This window comes from Suillus fuscotomentosus, assembly GCF_016647785.1.
Source record: "Suillus fuscotomentosus strain FC203 chromosome Unknown F5891scaffold_117, whole genome shotgun sequence".
Classification (NCBI taxonomy): Eukaryota; Fungi; Basidiomycota; class Agaricomycetes; order Boletales; family Suillaceae; genus Suillus; species Suillus fuscotomentosus.
The window spans coordinates 124,035-140,540 of NW_024539629.1; the positions used below are offsets into that span (position 1 = coordinate 124,035).

Consider the following 16,506-nt stretch of genomic DNA (forward strand, 5'->3'; position numbering starts at 1 on the left):
ATGACACACCAGCATTTAGGCCTTAATCTCCCAGGGAACAGCAACCCTCAAGCAACCCCATCCAGCTCTACTTTGCAGAGCAACCAGATATCCACTGCTAATAGGCCTATGCAACCACCCATCCTACCCTTGCCTCCGTCAACTCAAAGGATGGGAACCACTGTCATGCATGGTATGTGATTCATACCATGTCAGATATATATATAGAGTGATAAGGAAGATATGAGAGACTGTCTAGCCCTCTGTCACTAAGTTACCTCTCTATTTTTCCTTTTTTTCATTGTCTTGTATTTTATTTCTCACTTTTCAGGCTTATTTTACCTTGTATTTGTATCAAGCATGTGACCTTCTGTTTATTTCTCATTGTTTATTTTTATTTGGCTTCTTTCAGCCACCAAGTTTTGTATCTCTATTTATTTCTGACTGTTTATTTTTATTTGGCTTCTTTCAGCCACCAGATTTTATTTGTCATCACATCATGTGACTGGGAAATATTCTGGTTTGTAACATTATTTAAGCTGACTCAACATGTTTAGTCATGATTGGTCATGCTTTGTAACAACATTTAACATGACTCAACATGTTTAGTCATGGTTTGTCATGGTTTGTAATTTCTTTGTAAGATTACACTGTATTTGTAATGTACTTAGTAATAAGCTGATTCATCACCTGGTTTGTAAGCCATATTCTTACCAATCCATCTGATTAATCATGCTTAGTAAGGGGGTTCCCAAAAGGTATAAAAGGACCCCATTTTTACCCATGAAATACAATCCTCCCACTTGACTCTTATCTCAAACTGTGTGAGACCACTAAGACTTAAAAGTGCAGGCCAATATAAGTGCCTTGAGGTAATCTAAGATATCATTATCTACTCTAAGTTATATACTACCTTACAGGGGTTGACTATATAATTTTCATTATTGTTATCCTACTCTAGGTTATAGACTACCTTACAAGGGTTGACTATATAACCATTGAACAGCTCTCATTCTAAGCTTTACGTGTATACAAAAGACTCTCTCTTTCAACGGAAAGTGAGACACATATCTAAGGACGACAAAGTTGAAACAGACTTTCATAGGTTGAAACATGACCTACTAGGCTGAAACAAACCTAACGGATTTATCCAGAACACAGAACTTTCCACAACACTTCATATAAGACTACACAAGAAGAGGACAACAAACTAAATCCTCCCAAGAACTCACCATGTTACCTCCCACAAAGTAGAAAAGTCGGAGACCGTGGACTTAAGGACTGGCAAGAAGTCTTCACCATGTATAATTGTGTTGTCATTATACACAACTTTCATATAAGACCCTTAAGTAATAAGACATCACATCTACCCACCTGAATTTGCCTCCCACTGGTAACCCAGCACCTAGTGGATCATCACCTCACCTAGCGCCACAAACAAGACCTTCCACGCAATCTGGACATTCGCCCACTACATCTGCTGGATTGTCTAACTCAGCAGCTAATCTGCCCACGCCTAATGCACCCACTGGCACGGCACCCCCACTAGTGGGGCCAGCTATAGTCCAACCGGACCCAGCTGCGCAGAGGCGCACAACTGAGTGTGCAGCCCTATGAGCCAGGCTTCTGGAGTTAGAAAAGGAGGAGGCCAATGGCACCCACCCACTGGCAAATGCCCCTCTTATTCGTATTCCTGCCTCATTTGCAGACCCAGCTGCAGTTGATAGAGCTCGTGAGGCCGCTGCCGCTATGCACAATGAGCCAAAGAAGCCCACATTGCCAGAATTGGTTCCTGGCTTCAAAGCCAACCCACTTGATGCCAGTAAGTTCTCCTCTACAATATTTCATCGTTGTCATTACATTGTCATGCACCTCATTGGCGCAAATCCTCCATCGTGGCTCTATGCTCCTCTTTGGAGGCAGGCCTTAATTTATATAGTACCCACTTTGTTTCCCTCCACACCGTCGAGAGCTCCATTGCTCACATAGATCTTCGCATTACAGTCATTCCTCCAAAGGTAGAGGATGCCTTAAGGCAATACAAATATGTGCCATACCTAGCAATTACCCCTGCAGCACGCCTTCATGCTGCTCGCAACGGCGACAAGGCTTTTTCCTTCAATACACAAGGCAACTTAGTAGCCAAAGGTTTAGATCATAGCAAAGAACAAACAATTAAATTTCATGATTGGTTGACTGCATCCAGAGCCATGGAAGAGCATATCACCTTTTACCACGGCACCAACCATGGGGCAGCCTTCATATCTCATCATAAGATTGTTTCTGAGCTCACATCCTCCCACGGATGAGAAATTGCGCAAGAATATGATATTGCACAGTGAGAGCTGGCCACACAGAACCCAGCCCATGACCTGACAGGTCTGGACATCAATGCCCTCACACTTGTAGCAACTCAGGCCGTCGCACGTATATCCCTAGCCACTCAGCTAATACCACCTCATACATCGACATCTCCACTGAAATGTTCAGCACCTGGGAAGCTTTTGTACAGAGCTACACAATCTCTGTGCAAGAAAGTGCGAGTACATTGCTTTCAATGTGGGCACTCTGGACATTTGCCGGGCGACTGCAGTGCCGAATCTACCTCTGCAGGCAGAACTGTGGCCCCAATTACAGCCACAGCAAAGAGCAGACACACTCTCACAGCAGCCAACAGAAAGCACTACTGCTTCAATTGGGTCCGCTCTTCTGCCTGCTCGTTTGGAGCCAACTGCACCAACTTCCATGGATGCAGCATCTGCGGAGAGGCTAGTCATGGAGCTGGCAGCTGCACCCAGCGAGCCTGACCCCCGCTTAGTGATAACTCCACTCATTGTAGATTGGGTTGAGGAACTTCTATGTAAATATAATATCTTAGACAACTGGTTGCACATACTTGCAGGACTTCGCAATGGTTTTGATGTTGGGGTACAAGGCACCCCACCGAACACTCGTTTATTTCAAAAATCATACATCTTCTCAGCTAGACCCTTCCTTTATCGACTTGTACATTGCCAGCGAACAAGCCACTGGTTGTTATTCCCAAGGTTACACCCCTCATGAACTCGAACTCCTAATTGGACCTTTTCAATCATTGCCCTTAGGGCTAGTGCCAAAGCCTCATTCCAGCAAATTCCGCTTGGTACAGGACCTCTTATACCCATGAAACGACCCTTCCTTTGCTTCAGTAAATGCAGGTATCAATTCAGACAACTTCCCCATGGTATGGGGCTCATTCGACAGCACGGCAGAACTAATTCTCACTCTTCCACTGGGCTGCGTCACAGCAACGTTCAATATCTCAGTGGCATATCACATAACTCCCGTGCACCCTCTCCAGCAAAACACTCTATGTGTATTCTGGCGCAGGATCATCTACATGGACAGAGCTCTCATGTTTGGTTTAACATCCAGTGCTGGAGTATTTGGATCTATTGCCGACATGCTCATCGCTATCTGTGGAAAGGCAGGTTTTGACCCGATCTGAAAATGGGGGGACGACTTCCTCATCATCTGTTTACCGCATCAATCTTGGACAGAAGCCGATTTCATTGCCCTCACTGCTTACTGTGGTGTTCCATGGAGCCTCGAGAAACTCCGCTGTTTTGCCTCCACACAAAGTTATATTGGATTAGACTGGAACCTCAAAAGAAAATCTGTAGCCTTACTGGAGGAGAAACTTGCCAAAGTTCAAGCTCTGGTGAAAATGTGGCTAGAGACTGCCACCAAATTCTCTGAAAAAGAGGCAAACAGCCTTCACAGAAAACTCATGCACGTTTCCTGCATATTCCCGATCATTCATCCCTTCTTAAGGGGGCTTTCATCATTTGCAGCAATATTTTTCTCACCTTGCACAAAGCTCTCCCTACCAAAAGGTGTTATCAAAGACCTCCAATGGATCTCGGACTTGATTCCAATCCTTCCCAACAAAATTCCTCTGCACTCCACGCACCTGCAGGATATAGGTTGGTGGGGCGATGCCAGCACCTCCTTTGGCATTGGTGTTGTAGTTGTCCGCTTCTGGGCAGTTTGGCATTGGGCGCCAGGTTTTCGAGTCGGACCAAAATGTGCCTTCGACATAGGATGGGCAGAGGCAGTAGCTGTGGAACTAGGGCTTCGCATGGCACTATACCTCAGTCAGTCATTATCTCATCTTACACTGCTGTACCCTCACTCGTCCATTTCAGACCTATTAAATACAGGGAGCCCACATGACCACATCTTCCGAGTCTGGTCAGACAATGCAGGCATTTTTGGTATGACCAACAAAGGCCATTCCCACAGCTCGGCAACCAATTCCACCCTCAAACACATTTATGCCTTGCAGGCCCTCAATGAAGTGTGCCTCCGCACAGAATATGTTCTGAGTTGAGACAACATCGCAGACACACTCTCACGTGATGACATAGCAGCTTTCTTAGCTGGTTTTCCCCGAGCGGCTCAACAAGCCTCTTTCAATTTGCTGGATCACCTCGAGGGCAAGTTGATATCATTGTAGCCTCAGCCCATTTGGTCACAGTTGCCATTCGTCCCCCACCAGCAAACTCTTCACCACCATCAGTCCCATCTTGTCTCCTCAGCCTTAACCCTTCATCTTTCTGATCCCCTTGTTGGGCAAACGAACGACTATTCCTTTGGCGAGGGCCCAATGTCCCACCACCAGCAATGATTGCACACCCCATCATAGAGCATTTGGCCAGCGTAGCATCCAGAGCTTCCCTTTGCGATACAATGAGCTATGGCTCTGGCCTCTGCAAATTTCACCTTTTTTGTGACATTTTCTCTATACCAGAGTCCGACCGCCTCCCAGCCTCCTTTGAATTACTCCATTTGTTTGCCCTCTGGGCAGTCTCAGACCCTTCGCCTGATGACTCATTCAGCAGTGCTTGCACTGTGATCCCTTTTGAACCTGTTTCAATAGGCATAGCTAGAAAATACCTTGCCGCTGTTTGTGCATGGCACATCACTCAAGGCTGGCACCCACCACTTTCTGAAGATGACCATGCTCGAATAAATTGGTCTCTACACGGTTCAGACAACCTGCTTGGTGCTCGATGCAAGCCGCTCTGTCCTCCAGTCACTATCAATATGTTACATGCACTCAAAGCCACCTTAAACTTATCCGACTCATTCGATGCCTGTGTCTGGGCAATGGAAAGCTGTGCCTTTTTTGGTATGATGTGTTTCGGCGAAGTGTCGGTTGAATCACGTACAGCCTTCAATCCAGTAAAACACATCACTTGCAAGGATGTTTTCCTGGGAATGGGCCTTGTAGGGAAGGCATATGCTCGATTAGATCTGCCATCAGCTAAAATGGCTCGCCCAGGAGAAATTCAATCAATCTTCCTTGTTTCCCAGGGCGCACTCTGTCCTATTACAGTGCTACACAACTTAGCATCAGTAGTACCGGCGCTCCAAGAGGACCCTTTGTTCTCATGGCGAGACAAACTGGGTGACATCCGCCCTATGGTAACACAGCATGCACTTGAGCGCATAAACTGCATAATCGCAGCTTGGGGGTGGGGAACCACGTTCAGGCACTCGTTTCACATAGGAGGGGCCTCATTCTACCTTGCACAGAAGGTAGATCCTGAAATAATGCGTCTAGCAGGGCGCTGGCATTTGCTTGCCTATGAAATGTACATCCGCACCTTCGAACAAATTGCTTCTCAACACCTCAGCATCATCCCATCGTAGCACTGTCTCACCAGTGATTGGGCTGGCTGCGTGATCCGCTGCAGTTTGGTTTCACCAGCACATGGGTAAACAGCAATCTTGTCAGTGTCCAAACCAAGCTAACGCTCGGCCCCAGCCCAACCACTGTTGGAATGACCTCTATACCGCCCAATAGACAAAGCTGGAATGTGAAAGGTGCCGGTTCCAGAGTGCCTGGAAGGAACCGGCACCACACGTCCAGCTGAGCGAGAATTTTCGGCTCCTCTCTCTTTGTTGTTTCTTCTCTGTATCACACATTCCACTCACTCGTTGTAAAGATACAACAATGCTAGATACTATATGAAGTAAGTGTCAGCAATATAAAAATGTTGTATTGGTCTTGCACAGCCTAGTCTGCTATACTTGCTGGACAAGTGTGTTCGACCCGAGGGGTTTGCTATTGGAATAAGTATATAGTGAGTCAATCGATAAATCGTCAAAAGTCCAAGCACGAGAAACAGAATCCGAAGGTATAATTATGAGTCCGATGCCAAAGTGTCGGCTGACATTTTCAGGTTTAGCGGGTTTCGGGTGCAGGTTCGGTGGGTTTGCGTCGGGTTTGCAAAATGATTGTCGGGTGTAGTGAGCGGTATGCAGAATATTGATAAGGACGGGTGTTTCGGATAGAAAGTGCGGTAATATTCGCAATGTCAATTAAGAACTACGAAATATCGGGTTTGACCACAAAGTGTCAGGAAACAGCTCCCTACTACTTCCCTCATGAATATGCTGTGTGGAAACCAATATATATATAAGTACGTAGAAATCCGGAACCCTATAGGCAAAAGTAGCAACTGAAGAATTTCGGGTCCAATGTACATGTAAATAAACACGAGGTGCTGCGGACTATGGGAAAACATGTAATAGCGCTAGTGGGGCTAGCTGACAAGACCAGACACAGATAGGACAAGTGCATGGGAAAAATATCAGGTCCGCTAGTCAAAGTGTCAGGTTTGGCGGATATGCATCGGGTTACATCGGGAAGTGAGTATTGTGCAACGGGCATTTGACGTGATGTGTGAAATGGCTGAATACGAGCCTAGTGCGAGCTTGAGTGCTACATCATACCTACAGTTTCCTCACTCGTTTCTCGTATTTTCACCCTCCCTCCACTCCCATTATTGTCGCAACTAATAATCATATTCATGTCATATTGGATTATCTTAAGTATCCATACATACATACCTATCATCATATCTAGCAGCCTATCTTATCACATATAATAGTCATCCGACAATCCGCTGTCGAGTTTGTTTCCCGCCCACCCGGTGGCAATCTCATCAGCATCCAAACCGAGCTAATGCTTGGCCCCAGCCCAACCACTGTTGGAATGACCTCTGTGCCGCCCGATAGACAAAGCTGGAGTTGATGATCTCAACGAATTTGTTGTAATGGACCAGACCTGTGAAGGGATCAATGGATGGCATCATCATCCATTCTTCCTGCAGTACACAGTAAACAGCTGCTATGACAATCATGATGATGTAGTTGACCTTCGTGAGGGGAGATTTGCCAAGGAAGGTCTCATGTCTAAGATACCAAATGAACCGGATCATGACATGCTTGATGAATGTATGGTTGAAATGATTGTGAACATGTATGTTACCATCCTAATTAAAAATGAATGCACATACCATATCAAAATGATGAGAGTGCATAATTGTCAATGTGTCTGTATGGGTAAGTGTCATGGCTATATGCACCTGGTATTGAGTTGGTGTCTGTTCTGTATGTCCTTTCAGGCAGTATAGCTCATATGCATGAGGTACACTGCTGCGAGCAATGTCGATAATTTTGCCATGTGCATTTGTAAGTGCTTGGGATACAGAACAATATTGTTCTTTAGTGACTAGGGAATTGCATAAAACTATAAAGCCTGTTAGTAGCATGTAACAGATGAATCTAATAAAAAACTCACTGGTTAATGAGAAAATTTTCAGGACTGTATCTAAAATAGCTTTCTTGATGAGGTGTTTCTGATCTGCTGCAGTTTGCAACATTGCATACTTCATGAAAAGCCAATCAACAACCCCATGTTTTGCCTTGCATATGATTTGTTGACGGACCTCTTTTGTGGGTGTAATGTCTTGAGGCTGTGACAACAACAACAACAACACCAACAACGGCTCCATCACAGAAGGCCCAGCATGCACTTCAATGGCGACAGGGCTTTGTGCATCAGAACTCACCAGGGTTTGTGGAACCGCATATGGTGTTGATGGCATTGACACCTGCCGGGTCACACATTGTATGGTCCTTGCAAGCCCTGTAGTCTAGAATTAAATGCATCAGCAGGGTGCATCCAACAAATGAATTAATACTCACATGCACTATATTGGATGAAGGTATCTCACCTCTCTGCATCATTGTTAGATCAGTTGGCTTGTATGCTGGCACTAGATGTACTCTGCAATCTGGCACATGCCCACTCCATTGTGACATGGGCAGGTCTGCATCTGTGTAGGGATCTGACCTCAAAGTGTCTGTCAGCATCTGTCTACCTGGAATTGATGCTATTAGCATTAAGGCATCATTGAGTGTGATTGGCAACCTACCAGCCTGACCATACAATGTGTCTATGTCAAAATTGCTGTCGTCCCCAAAGGTAAAGTGTGGCAGTATCGAATCAGCTTAAGTGTCAGGCGTGTCTTCATCAGCATCAAGAGTCCACAGTTTCATAATTCACTCACAATGGCTCCCTTGCCCACCTCCACCTCTATCATACAGATCGAACATATTGTCAGGCATTCATAGTTGTTCTGAAGGAATATTGAGCTGATCATTGGCTGGCTATCCCGATGGATTAAGCCCTGATCCCCAAAATGGTTTTGGGATGGTAGCCTTACTTTTGCACTTGGTATTGGTACCGCATCCAGCACCTTGCATTTGGCAAGCAGAATTAGTGTCAGCAAGTAGAGGAGAATGAGCAAGTCAGATACAATCATAGTAGGGGAAGGAAACAATCAAGTCATCGGTATTTGATGTAACGGACACTCATAGTAGGGGAAGGAAACAATCAAGTCATCATTATCAATGTAACAGACACTTTGATTCTAGTATGCAGGTAATAACACATACAAACTGTACAAGCTGTACAAAATGAAAGATCATAAGTGATAGGAAAAATTGATGAAACAGCAGAAATGGCAAAGAGGCAGGGCTATCTACTAGATATGAAATCAGTGTAGGATATCAGCCATCACATGTGCATGTACATACCACATTTGGAGATCTTATCAGGCCTTGAGGTTTGAGAAATCATCTAAGTCATCCTCATCTTCTACAACCAAAAGCACATTTAAGGGTGATTTGCTAGTAGATTCACCTGTGGATGCTGAGAATATATCATCGGAACGTTTTCCTAAGATCTTCGAGACTTGTTGTACCTGAGTAGACAGAGATCAGAGTGAAGGTAGTTGGTATCATCTGCAACTTCTGTCAGGTTGTGGGAAGAAAACCACTCTCTCATTTTCTCCAACTTGGCATCCTCTAACCCCAGGAACTGTTTACTCTCAACATGGAGTGCTTCAAGGAATGCTGTCTAGCGCTCAGCCTCTTCAATCTCCCATGTTGTCATCAACAGATGTTGGTGTGCTGTAGGTTTACAACTCAGAGTGGTACTATAGGCTCCAAACTGATATCTTTATGTTGTAGGTCGTCCAATACCTAGTCTGCTATATTTGCAGAACAAGTGCGTTCAACCCTAAAGGGGAAGCTAGTGCAGCAAAGGTCTAGAAATGAGCGCAGAAGGTGCTGCTTAGCAGCCAATGCAAAGCGCAGAAAAGTGGTGGGTGCACACGCAGAAACAAAGCAGCAGCTAATAGCTGAAGGTGTAGGAAAATGTGGCTGTGAAGCGGCTGCAGCGTGGGTGGTTCAGATTATAATAGAGATGACTGATAATAGAAATAGATGTAAAGTGGAACAGTAATGGACGTGGTGCGGGTGGTAAACAGACACAGATTACCAATAGCTACCAACTGTAGGCTAATGGGAGTTGCTACTGGAATGTCTGGAAAACAAACTACTGAAAGATATGTACTGCTAGTGTTTAAGTATTGCACTAAGCATTTTCATGTGGAACCAAGCCAATGCACTACCAAGTAGGGTATGTAAAGCTATATGTAAATAAGTGTCTATGATGAAATAAAGGTGGTGCAATGTGGAAATGGTCTGATATGTAAGTATTAATTGCAGAAAATGTACCATTGGGTTGGTTGGACATGGACAGATGGTGCGAAACATTGGCTAATGAAGCATGGCTATGCATGGCTGTGCACGCATGCAGGAATGCAGCGGCTATTGTGGGAAAGTAGTGGCCAATGTGCGTGGTCACAGGAAAGCTGAGCTTCATATAGTAAAGCAATAGGATACTGAGGGATACTGCAAAAATAGCCTCTATGAGGCTACAAGGACTTCCAGTCCTACATCATGCCCTCATAGACTTCATCTACCTCGCACAAAATCCAGTTCATTTGCCTGACTCACTGAATTCCATGGCATAGGCACTTGTGGAATTCCACTCCTTCAAGGATGCCATCATTGATGTTAAGGCAAGGAGGGGGAAGAACAGTGCAAAAGAAGATTTTTTCACCCCTAAACTCAAGCTACTGCAAAGCTTTTGTGGGACAGTTGAGAGACTGGGCTCATTGATGCAGTTTTTGGCTGATGTGACAGAGCACTTGCTCATCACACACTGTAAGGATCTGTTCAGTTGGATGAGTTGACAAAGCAAAGATTTTGCATTGCAGTGTGTGCGGATCCTGGACCAGCAAGAAGCAATGGAGATCTTTGACCTGTTTGCGCTGTTGCATTCTTGTGGTGCATCACTAGTCAATGCTATACATGCCGAGGATGAAGATGTCATAACCACCAACCCTGCACTCTCCTGGGTTTCCTGAGTTCTCCCTGACGAAGCAAAGGTCTATGGTCCTCAACCTATCTGCAACCACTTCCTCAAAGGCATTCTCTCTGGAGATGCACTCACCACCTTTCAACTGAATGTAATGCCGGATTACAAATCTCTGTCCCCAGTTGAGATTTGCACAGAATACTTGCTCCCTGACTTTGATATCACACTCACCAATTTCATTCATCATTCATCCCAGTCCATGGGCTAGCGCATAGCCTCTGGGACAGTGTAGAGACTCATGCCTCTCATGGCGTGATATGGCAGTTTCCACTAAGGGAGTATACAGCACCAACTCGCAGCACCACTCTGTGTACTGTCCACAGCAATTCCTATATGAGGCGCAGCTTTCCCGCACCATGTGCGCACCATTCCCGCGCTTGCGCGCCCTATAGCGCCAGCCATCCAGATGCATCCATCCACTGTCCACCAAGCTCCCTAGTGCGTATATTTCCATTTCCTTTATTAGCATAGTGTTCCACCTTTATTTTTATCATGGACTCTCACCCATATATATCCTTACATACCTACTCGGTAGCGCTTTGGCTCCGCATGACCGCGCTTAGGCGCGCTATATAAGCGCCAGCAGTACATACTATTACTTTACTGAACTTTCACCTCTCACTTTACCTAGTACTTACTACCTAGAAAGTCGCAATAGAACTCTATTCCTTTACATCTCGCACTCTTCTCTTATATTGCATTATATTATCACTTAAGCTTAGTCTCTCTACCATTTCTGCACGCGCGTGCGCGCTTTCCCATGCTTCTCGCTAATATGCGCGCGCATTCCCGTGCCTTCGTACCTTGCGCGCACCTGCGCTTTCTCGCACTTCACTTCGGCGCGTACCTTTAGATCTTCGCTGCACTTGCTTCCCCTTAAGGGTCGAACGTGCTTGCCATCTCAAGCATAGCAGACTAGGCAACACTCGACCTATGACATTTTTAGATACAGTTAGGAGCATCTTTTGTTCCTAGCGGTATTGTTGTTTCTACAACGGCAAATATGGGTACCTCTCTATGTGGAACAAATTCCAACTACAGCTTCACTCAGCATTCCAGCCATGAATCATAATGCCAAGCAGAGTGATACAAGCTTACCCACCTAGTGAGGATTTTTCCTTCGGCAACTATGATACAGTTCTCATTGAAACCATGAGAGATGATGGCCAAACGAGTATGTATGTTTCTGTACTGGTTTTTAGTACTGATTTTATCATTTTTTCCAGGCAGTTATGTCACACAGGTCTGACTGTTTTTCCAGCCAACAATTTGATGAGGATCCAACTTAGACCTTCTCACATACCTTTCTACTCTATTTTTTTATGTCCAATACTTCCACTTTATTGCCTCTCCTGACGAACAACCAGAACTTTCAATGTGGACTGTGGAGTGTTCGTATGTTCAAGATAATACTGGTAATCATTATAGGCAGGGTGCTGTGGTGCAAATTACAGATGTAACACACACTATCGAACTTATACCATGTTTTGGTGAGAAAGTGGCCAGTGATATTTCATTGGCCACTTATTTGGAACATCATGAGTGTTTCTTTTTGAACAACTTCACAGACAAAGAGAGCTACCATACATTTAGTACTGAATTTGCGTAGACTGTGGCTAGATTAGCATGATCAATTGTATTGACTATTGCTATTGCATCTTATCACCAAAAGATAATCAGGCTTGAGTTTTATCAGTCAGATATAGTGCATTATATTGGTATTCAGCATCTCTACCAATCACATGAGTGCATTACTGAAGTCATAGGCATTTGTAAGTGTCCATAATGTGTGTAAGTTAAGTGTTCATTTCAGTGGTTTTGCAGATGTGGCAATTTGTATGACATAATCCATCAGGTTTGCATTTAGATTCACTTTTGTTCCTCACCACTCATTGTACAACCAAGTCTATTCTAACATGTCCCTTGCTGCTATTGCTGCAATAGCCAATGCTACCTTTAGACACTTGGCTGATCACCTTGAACATCTTTTGGGTCAGGTACTCTAATTGGATCCTGCTAATCCCACCAATAGCCAGTTGGTACTAGAAATAGCCAGCATTTAGTAAGTAATCATTTAATCTTCATAAGCTTATCTAAATATTTTTTTAATATATGTACTGCAGATAAAAACATTCTCACCAATTATGCTCTTGACAGCTGCTAAGCTGAGCAAGCACATTTATGCCTTCTCCTATATAAAAGTAAGTACCTAGTGTGGGCTAATATTTATGCTGGAGATCTCCACTGCAAAAGGAGTCTTCTCTACCCTTTGACCATTGGATATAGGAAAGCCTCTACTGACCTATCTCTGCTAGTGGCTAGTCCTTCACAACTTCACACTACAAAGGATAAAGGCAAGCAAAAGGCCTTACTAAAATGCAGTAATGAAAATTGAGGCTGACCAATTGAATGGGGTAAACATTCTGTAATAAGTTCCAGTCATCCACCAGCTGCAAAGCACCACTATGCTTCTTTAAAAGTGGTCATCACTAGTAATGATGACCAGGAGTTGGACACTGCACTAGCTCTAGCAAAGGCATTGGTAAATCCATCTCATAGTCTAGTGAAAACATCAATGCAATCTAATATGCTGTCACCACATGCAACTGCATGATTCAAAATGGTACACAGAGTAAGTTATATTTTTTCTTATTGAATCAGTGCCTTATTAATAGGAGTTAGGCAGGCATCCTTACAAAGTTGCCTCCTGCACTCAAAAAGTCCATGTACTGCAATCAGTCAGCTATAAGGTTGGTGGTATCTACCGATGATGAAACTAATGAGATTCCAAATATTGGACCTTCAAAAAGTATCAGAATGCCATATATTCTGGTTCTGGTAAGTTACCTAATTTATCCTATATATCAGCTAACACTATCTTATGTAGCCTGCCAACATTGCCCCAGTGCCATTACAGACATCCACAGTTGCCAGCATTCTCACTAAGGATGACTATGCTAACTTATCATCTCCAATATGGAACCTACTATATGGCAACTGTGTGCAGCATGATCTGGTCTATTGTCAGAGTTATAATAACTCTAGTAGATAGCTGACTGTTTGTGCCTAGTGCCATAGATCAAAGCAAAAGTATGGTAGTAACAGGTCTACTCTGGTGGGTAGACCAAAAAAGGTAATGCTGGACTACATTCACTGCACTCGATCATGATCTTACTATTGTCCCTCACTATGTGTAGCCTCTCAACATTTAGATATGTATCTGTTCTTTTGTTGTATTGAAATCTAAGTTATTTAGATATGAATATTTCACTAGTATCAGGAAACCCAGTTGCTCTGACACCTGCTATTCCCAACATCCCTAACATTCCTGGTACCATCCCAATCTCACCTGCACCAGCCATTGTCACTAGAAAGTTCAAGAACTCCATATAATAGTCACTAGATTGCAAGATTGGGTTGCTGTTGGTAAGCATCAACTGGCAGAGACCAACCACAGATTGCTTCAGCAATAGGCCTACTTCAACTTCATTACAGAAGAATTAGCCAACCTTTGCTAGCAGATGCTTCTGCTACCCATGGTGCTACCGGTGCCTGAAGTATATTTACCTATCATGATCAGAGGCCAACAGCTAGCTGAGCATTCCATAACCAAAGTATATGAGGTGCAATCTCATTGAAAGGCACTAGTCAGGTTAATTCTCAACAGAAACTTAGAAACTGTGATAAAGCATGTATAGGTTGGCTTGTATTGGTTAGGCATGATCAATTGTCTAGTAGTAGGTAGGTGAAATATGAAGTACTTAAAGTTTTTAGTCCTAGGGTAACTGAGGATGAAAAATATGGATTTACATGATCATAGCAACATGGTTCTCCTGGATTCCTTATCTCCCCTTCAGCAACAAACTTGGACATTCTGCATCTATCAGCTTTATTGAGCTTGGAGTTAGGGAGGACACTACACAAATGCCTATGTAAGGAATGCAGCTCTAAGTGACTCAAATCAGTATTAGCACTGTACATGGACTGATAGACTTGAATTACTGGAACTTCAAATATGAACTCCTTCTCAAATCAGTATTAAACTAACAGACTTGGATAGCCTCAGATCAAACAACATGACTTCTCAGTGCCTGAGGAACTGCCATAGGGGCTACTAGCATGTTAAACATCCTCAAGGTCCTTCAAAAAAGCCAACTACCAGTTGAGAGTAATGTTTGCCTAGAACACTCTTATCCAAAGAGTCAACTGCCAAACCAAACATGCATGTGTATCAATATGGAGTTGCAGCTTGATGCATACCTTGGATGGTTAGATCTTAGACTTCAAAGTAAGTTTGTATATTTAATGAAATATTAGTTGGCATTAACATTTGGCTATCACTTATACCTCCTCTCATAATCTCACATTGTCTCAGTATAAACTGGTCTCTCAGTTTACTGAAGATGCATTTGCTAAAGATGATTAAGTGTGTGAATGCTCCACCTGTGGCTCCAAGATCTTGAAGGGTGATCCTTGTTTTTATGTAGCTACTGTGGATCCAGGAACACCAGGACATTATGTCTGTAGTCCTTATCACAAATAATACCATGGGAAGTAAGCTACAACAGTGAGACCCTGCCATAAGTGGCCAAATCTACACATCATCCAGTGGTCTGTGAATGCTGCACAGAGAAAGTATGAGTAAGGAAAATCTATGTTACTTTATACACTGACAATCATTCTGTGACAATTAATCTACCACCTGTTGTGACTATGGTTCACATTGCACACACCATGTCAGGTCCCAGTGTCAATGTTCCATTAACATGGCAGTGCCCACAGTGCCTATTTTAGGCCTGACCCACTGGTCCATTTCCTCAGGCTACTGGCCTCTAGTTATTCTGAGTACCATGCTACATCAGGAAAAAATGTTCAAGCCTTTTTGTTACAAGTAACATCGGCTACATGGCCCCCCTATCATTTTTCCCCTTTGTCCTCGCCCTCGTATGCCTCCGGCTCGTACTTCTCTACCGACTATCCGTTGACCGGATCCTCGGGACCGTTCCCGTCCCTCATCCCCCTCCTATCGCACCAACGTGCGCACGTGCCTTCGGGCTATGACTCGTTCTGACTCGTGCCACCAATGTGGCTTTCCTTATCTTGTCTTATCTTTCCTTTGACTCGTGCATGATGCACATTGTATCATTTACCGTTGGTTCGTTCCAACGTTTCTCAGTCTCATTCCGCATTCGACCTTACATCACTAATCAGGCTCTGCTACCAGCGTACCTATACCCTTTCCGTTTCCCCTTTGCCCTTACCTACAGTACGGTAGCCTTGCCCTTAACCCTTTCCACTTAGTATAAGTAGTCGGTCATTCTGTACTAGATTCCCTAACTTGAATCTACTCAATCTTCCCTCGAACATACTTCCCTCTGAAGCCCCCTCAGCTTCAGTCTCTAGTATCTTTTTCTTAGGTGCTCATCGCGCCTAAGTCTACCTCGATCGACTACTCATCGTTCAGACAAGACTGTCCTTACTTTGAGAACGTCAGTGACTTTAAAGACATCCGTCTTAGAAGTCACGTGACACGCGCTGTCTTCTTAGATAGATGATCTATAGATAAACACCTATAAAAACAAATATCTCCACGGTCAGCGATTCAGACAAATACCAATGACTGATAACGTGGTCGTTCGTGGGTGGCTAGTTGTATACTACCCAAGGTATGTTCAGCTAAGGATACTTCTGCAAGATCAGTAATACGATGGTCAATCCAATCTATGGACTTTGACAGGAAAACAAACAAACAATGGTCAGCCCGACAGTATGGCAATGACCAAAAGAATATATGGGATTCTTCCTCAAGTTCCCTTTCAACAACAGTGCTTCGTACCAACTATACTCCAAAAGAAATGGTGCGGAATTACAATGATAAACTCCCTCAGCACAAAACAGGTAAA

At 44.0% G+C, this 16,506-nt stretch overlaps 4 protein-coding genes across 4 annotated transcripts; 3 read left to right on the plus strand and 1 right to left on the minus strand.

Moving 5' to 3' along the window:
- F5891DRAFT_1197230 (uncharacterized protein) lies at positions 1 to 3,145 on the plus strand (the record flags this gene model as incomplete). The annotated part of the gene is made up of 7 exons (XM_041368444.1): positions 1 to 172; positions 1,598 to 1,801; positions 1,984 to 2,127; positions 2,186 to 2,317; positions 2,389 to 2,516; positions 2,593 to 2,823; positions 2,882 to 3,145. The coding sequence occupies 7 exons, from the start codon at positions 1 to 3 to the stop codon at positions 3,143 to 3,145; spliced, it is 1,275 nt and encodes a 424-aa protein (XP_041218409.1).
- Positions 3,146 to 4,593: 1,448 nt separating this feature from the next.
- Positions 4,594 to 5,676, plus strand: F5891DRAFT_963910 (uncharacterized protein; the record flags this gene model as incomplete). The annotated part of the gene is made up of 2 exons (XM_041376055.1): positions 4,594 to 4,811; positions 4,863 to 5,676. Coding segments are annotated over 2 exons (1,032 nt in total), but the record flags the coding sequence as incomplete, so codon positions are not given.
- Positions 5,677 to 6,974: 1,298 nt separating this feature from the next.
- F5891DRAFT_986428 (uncharacterized protein) lies at positions 6,975 to 8,639 on the minus strand (the record flags this gene model as incomplete). The annotated part of the gene is made up of 8 exons (XM_041377768.1): positions 6,975 to 7,304; positions 7,329 to 7,561; positions 7,613 to 7,787; positions 7,884 to 7,967; positions 8,020 to 8,195; positions 8,250 to 8,284; positions 8,385 to 8,410; positions 8,541 to 8,639. 8 exons carry the CDS (start codon positions 8,637 to 8,639, stop codon positions 6,975 to 6,977), a joined length of 1,158 nt encoding a protein of 385 aa, XP_041218411.1.
- Positions 8,640 to 13,223: 4,584 nt separating this feature from the next.
- On the plus strand, positions 13,224 to 13,996 carry F5891DRAFT_986429 (uncharacterized protein; the record flags this gene model as incomplete). The annotated part of the gene is made up of 4 exons (XM_041377769.1): positions 13,224 to 13,235; positions 13,286 to 13,441; positions 13,491 to 13,602; positions 13,878 to 13,996. 4 exons carry the CDS (start codon positions 13,224 to 13,226, stop codon positions 13,994 to 13,996), a joined length of 399 nt encoding a protein of 132 aa, XP_041218412.1.
- Between the last annotated feature and the right edge of the window lie 2,510 nt (positions 13,997 to 16,506).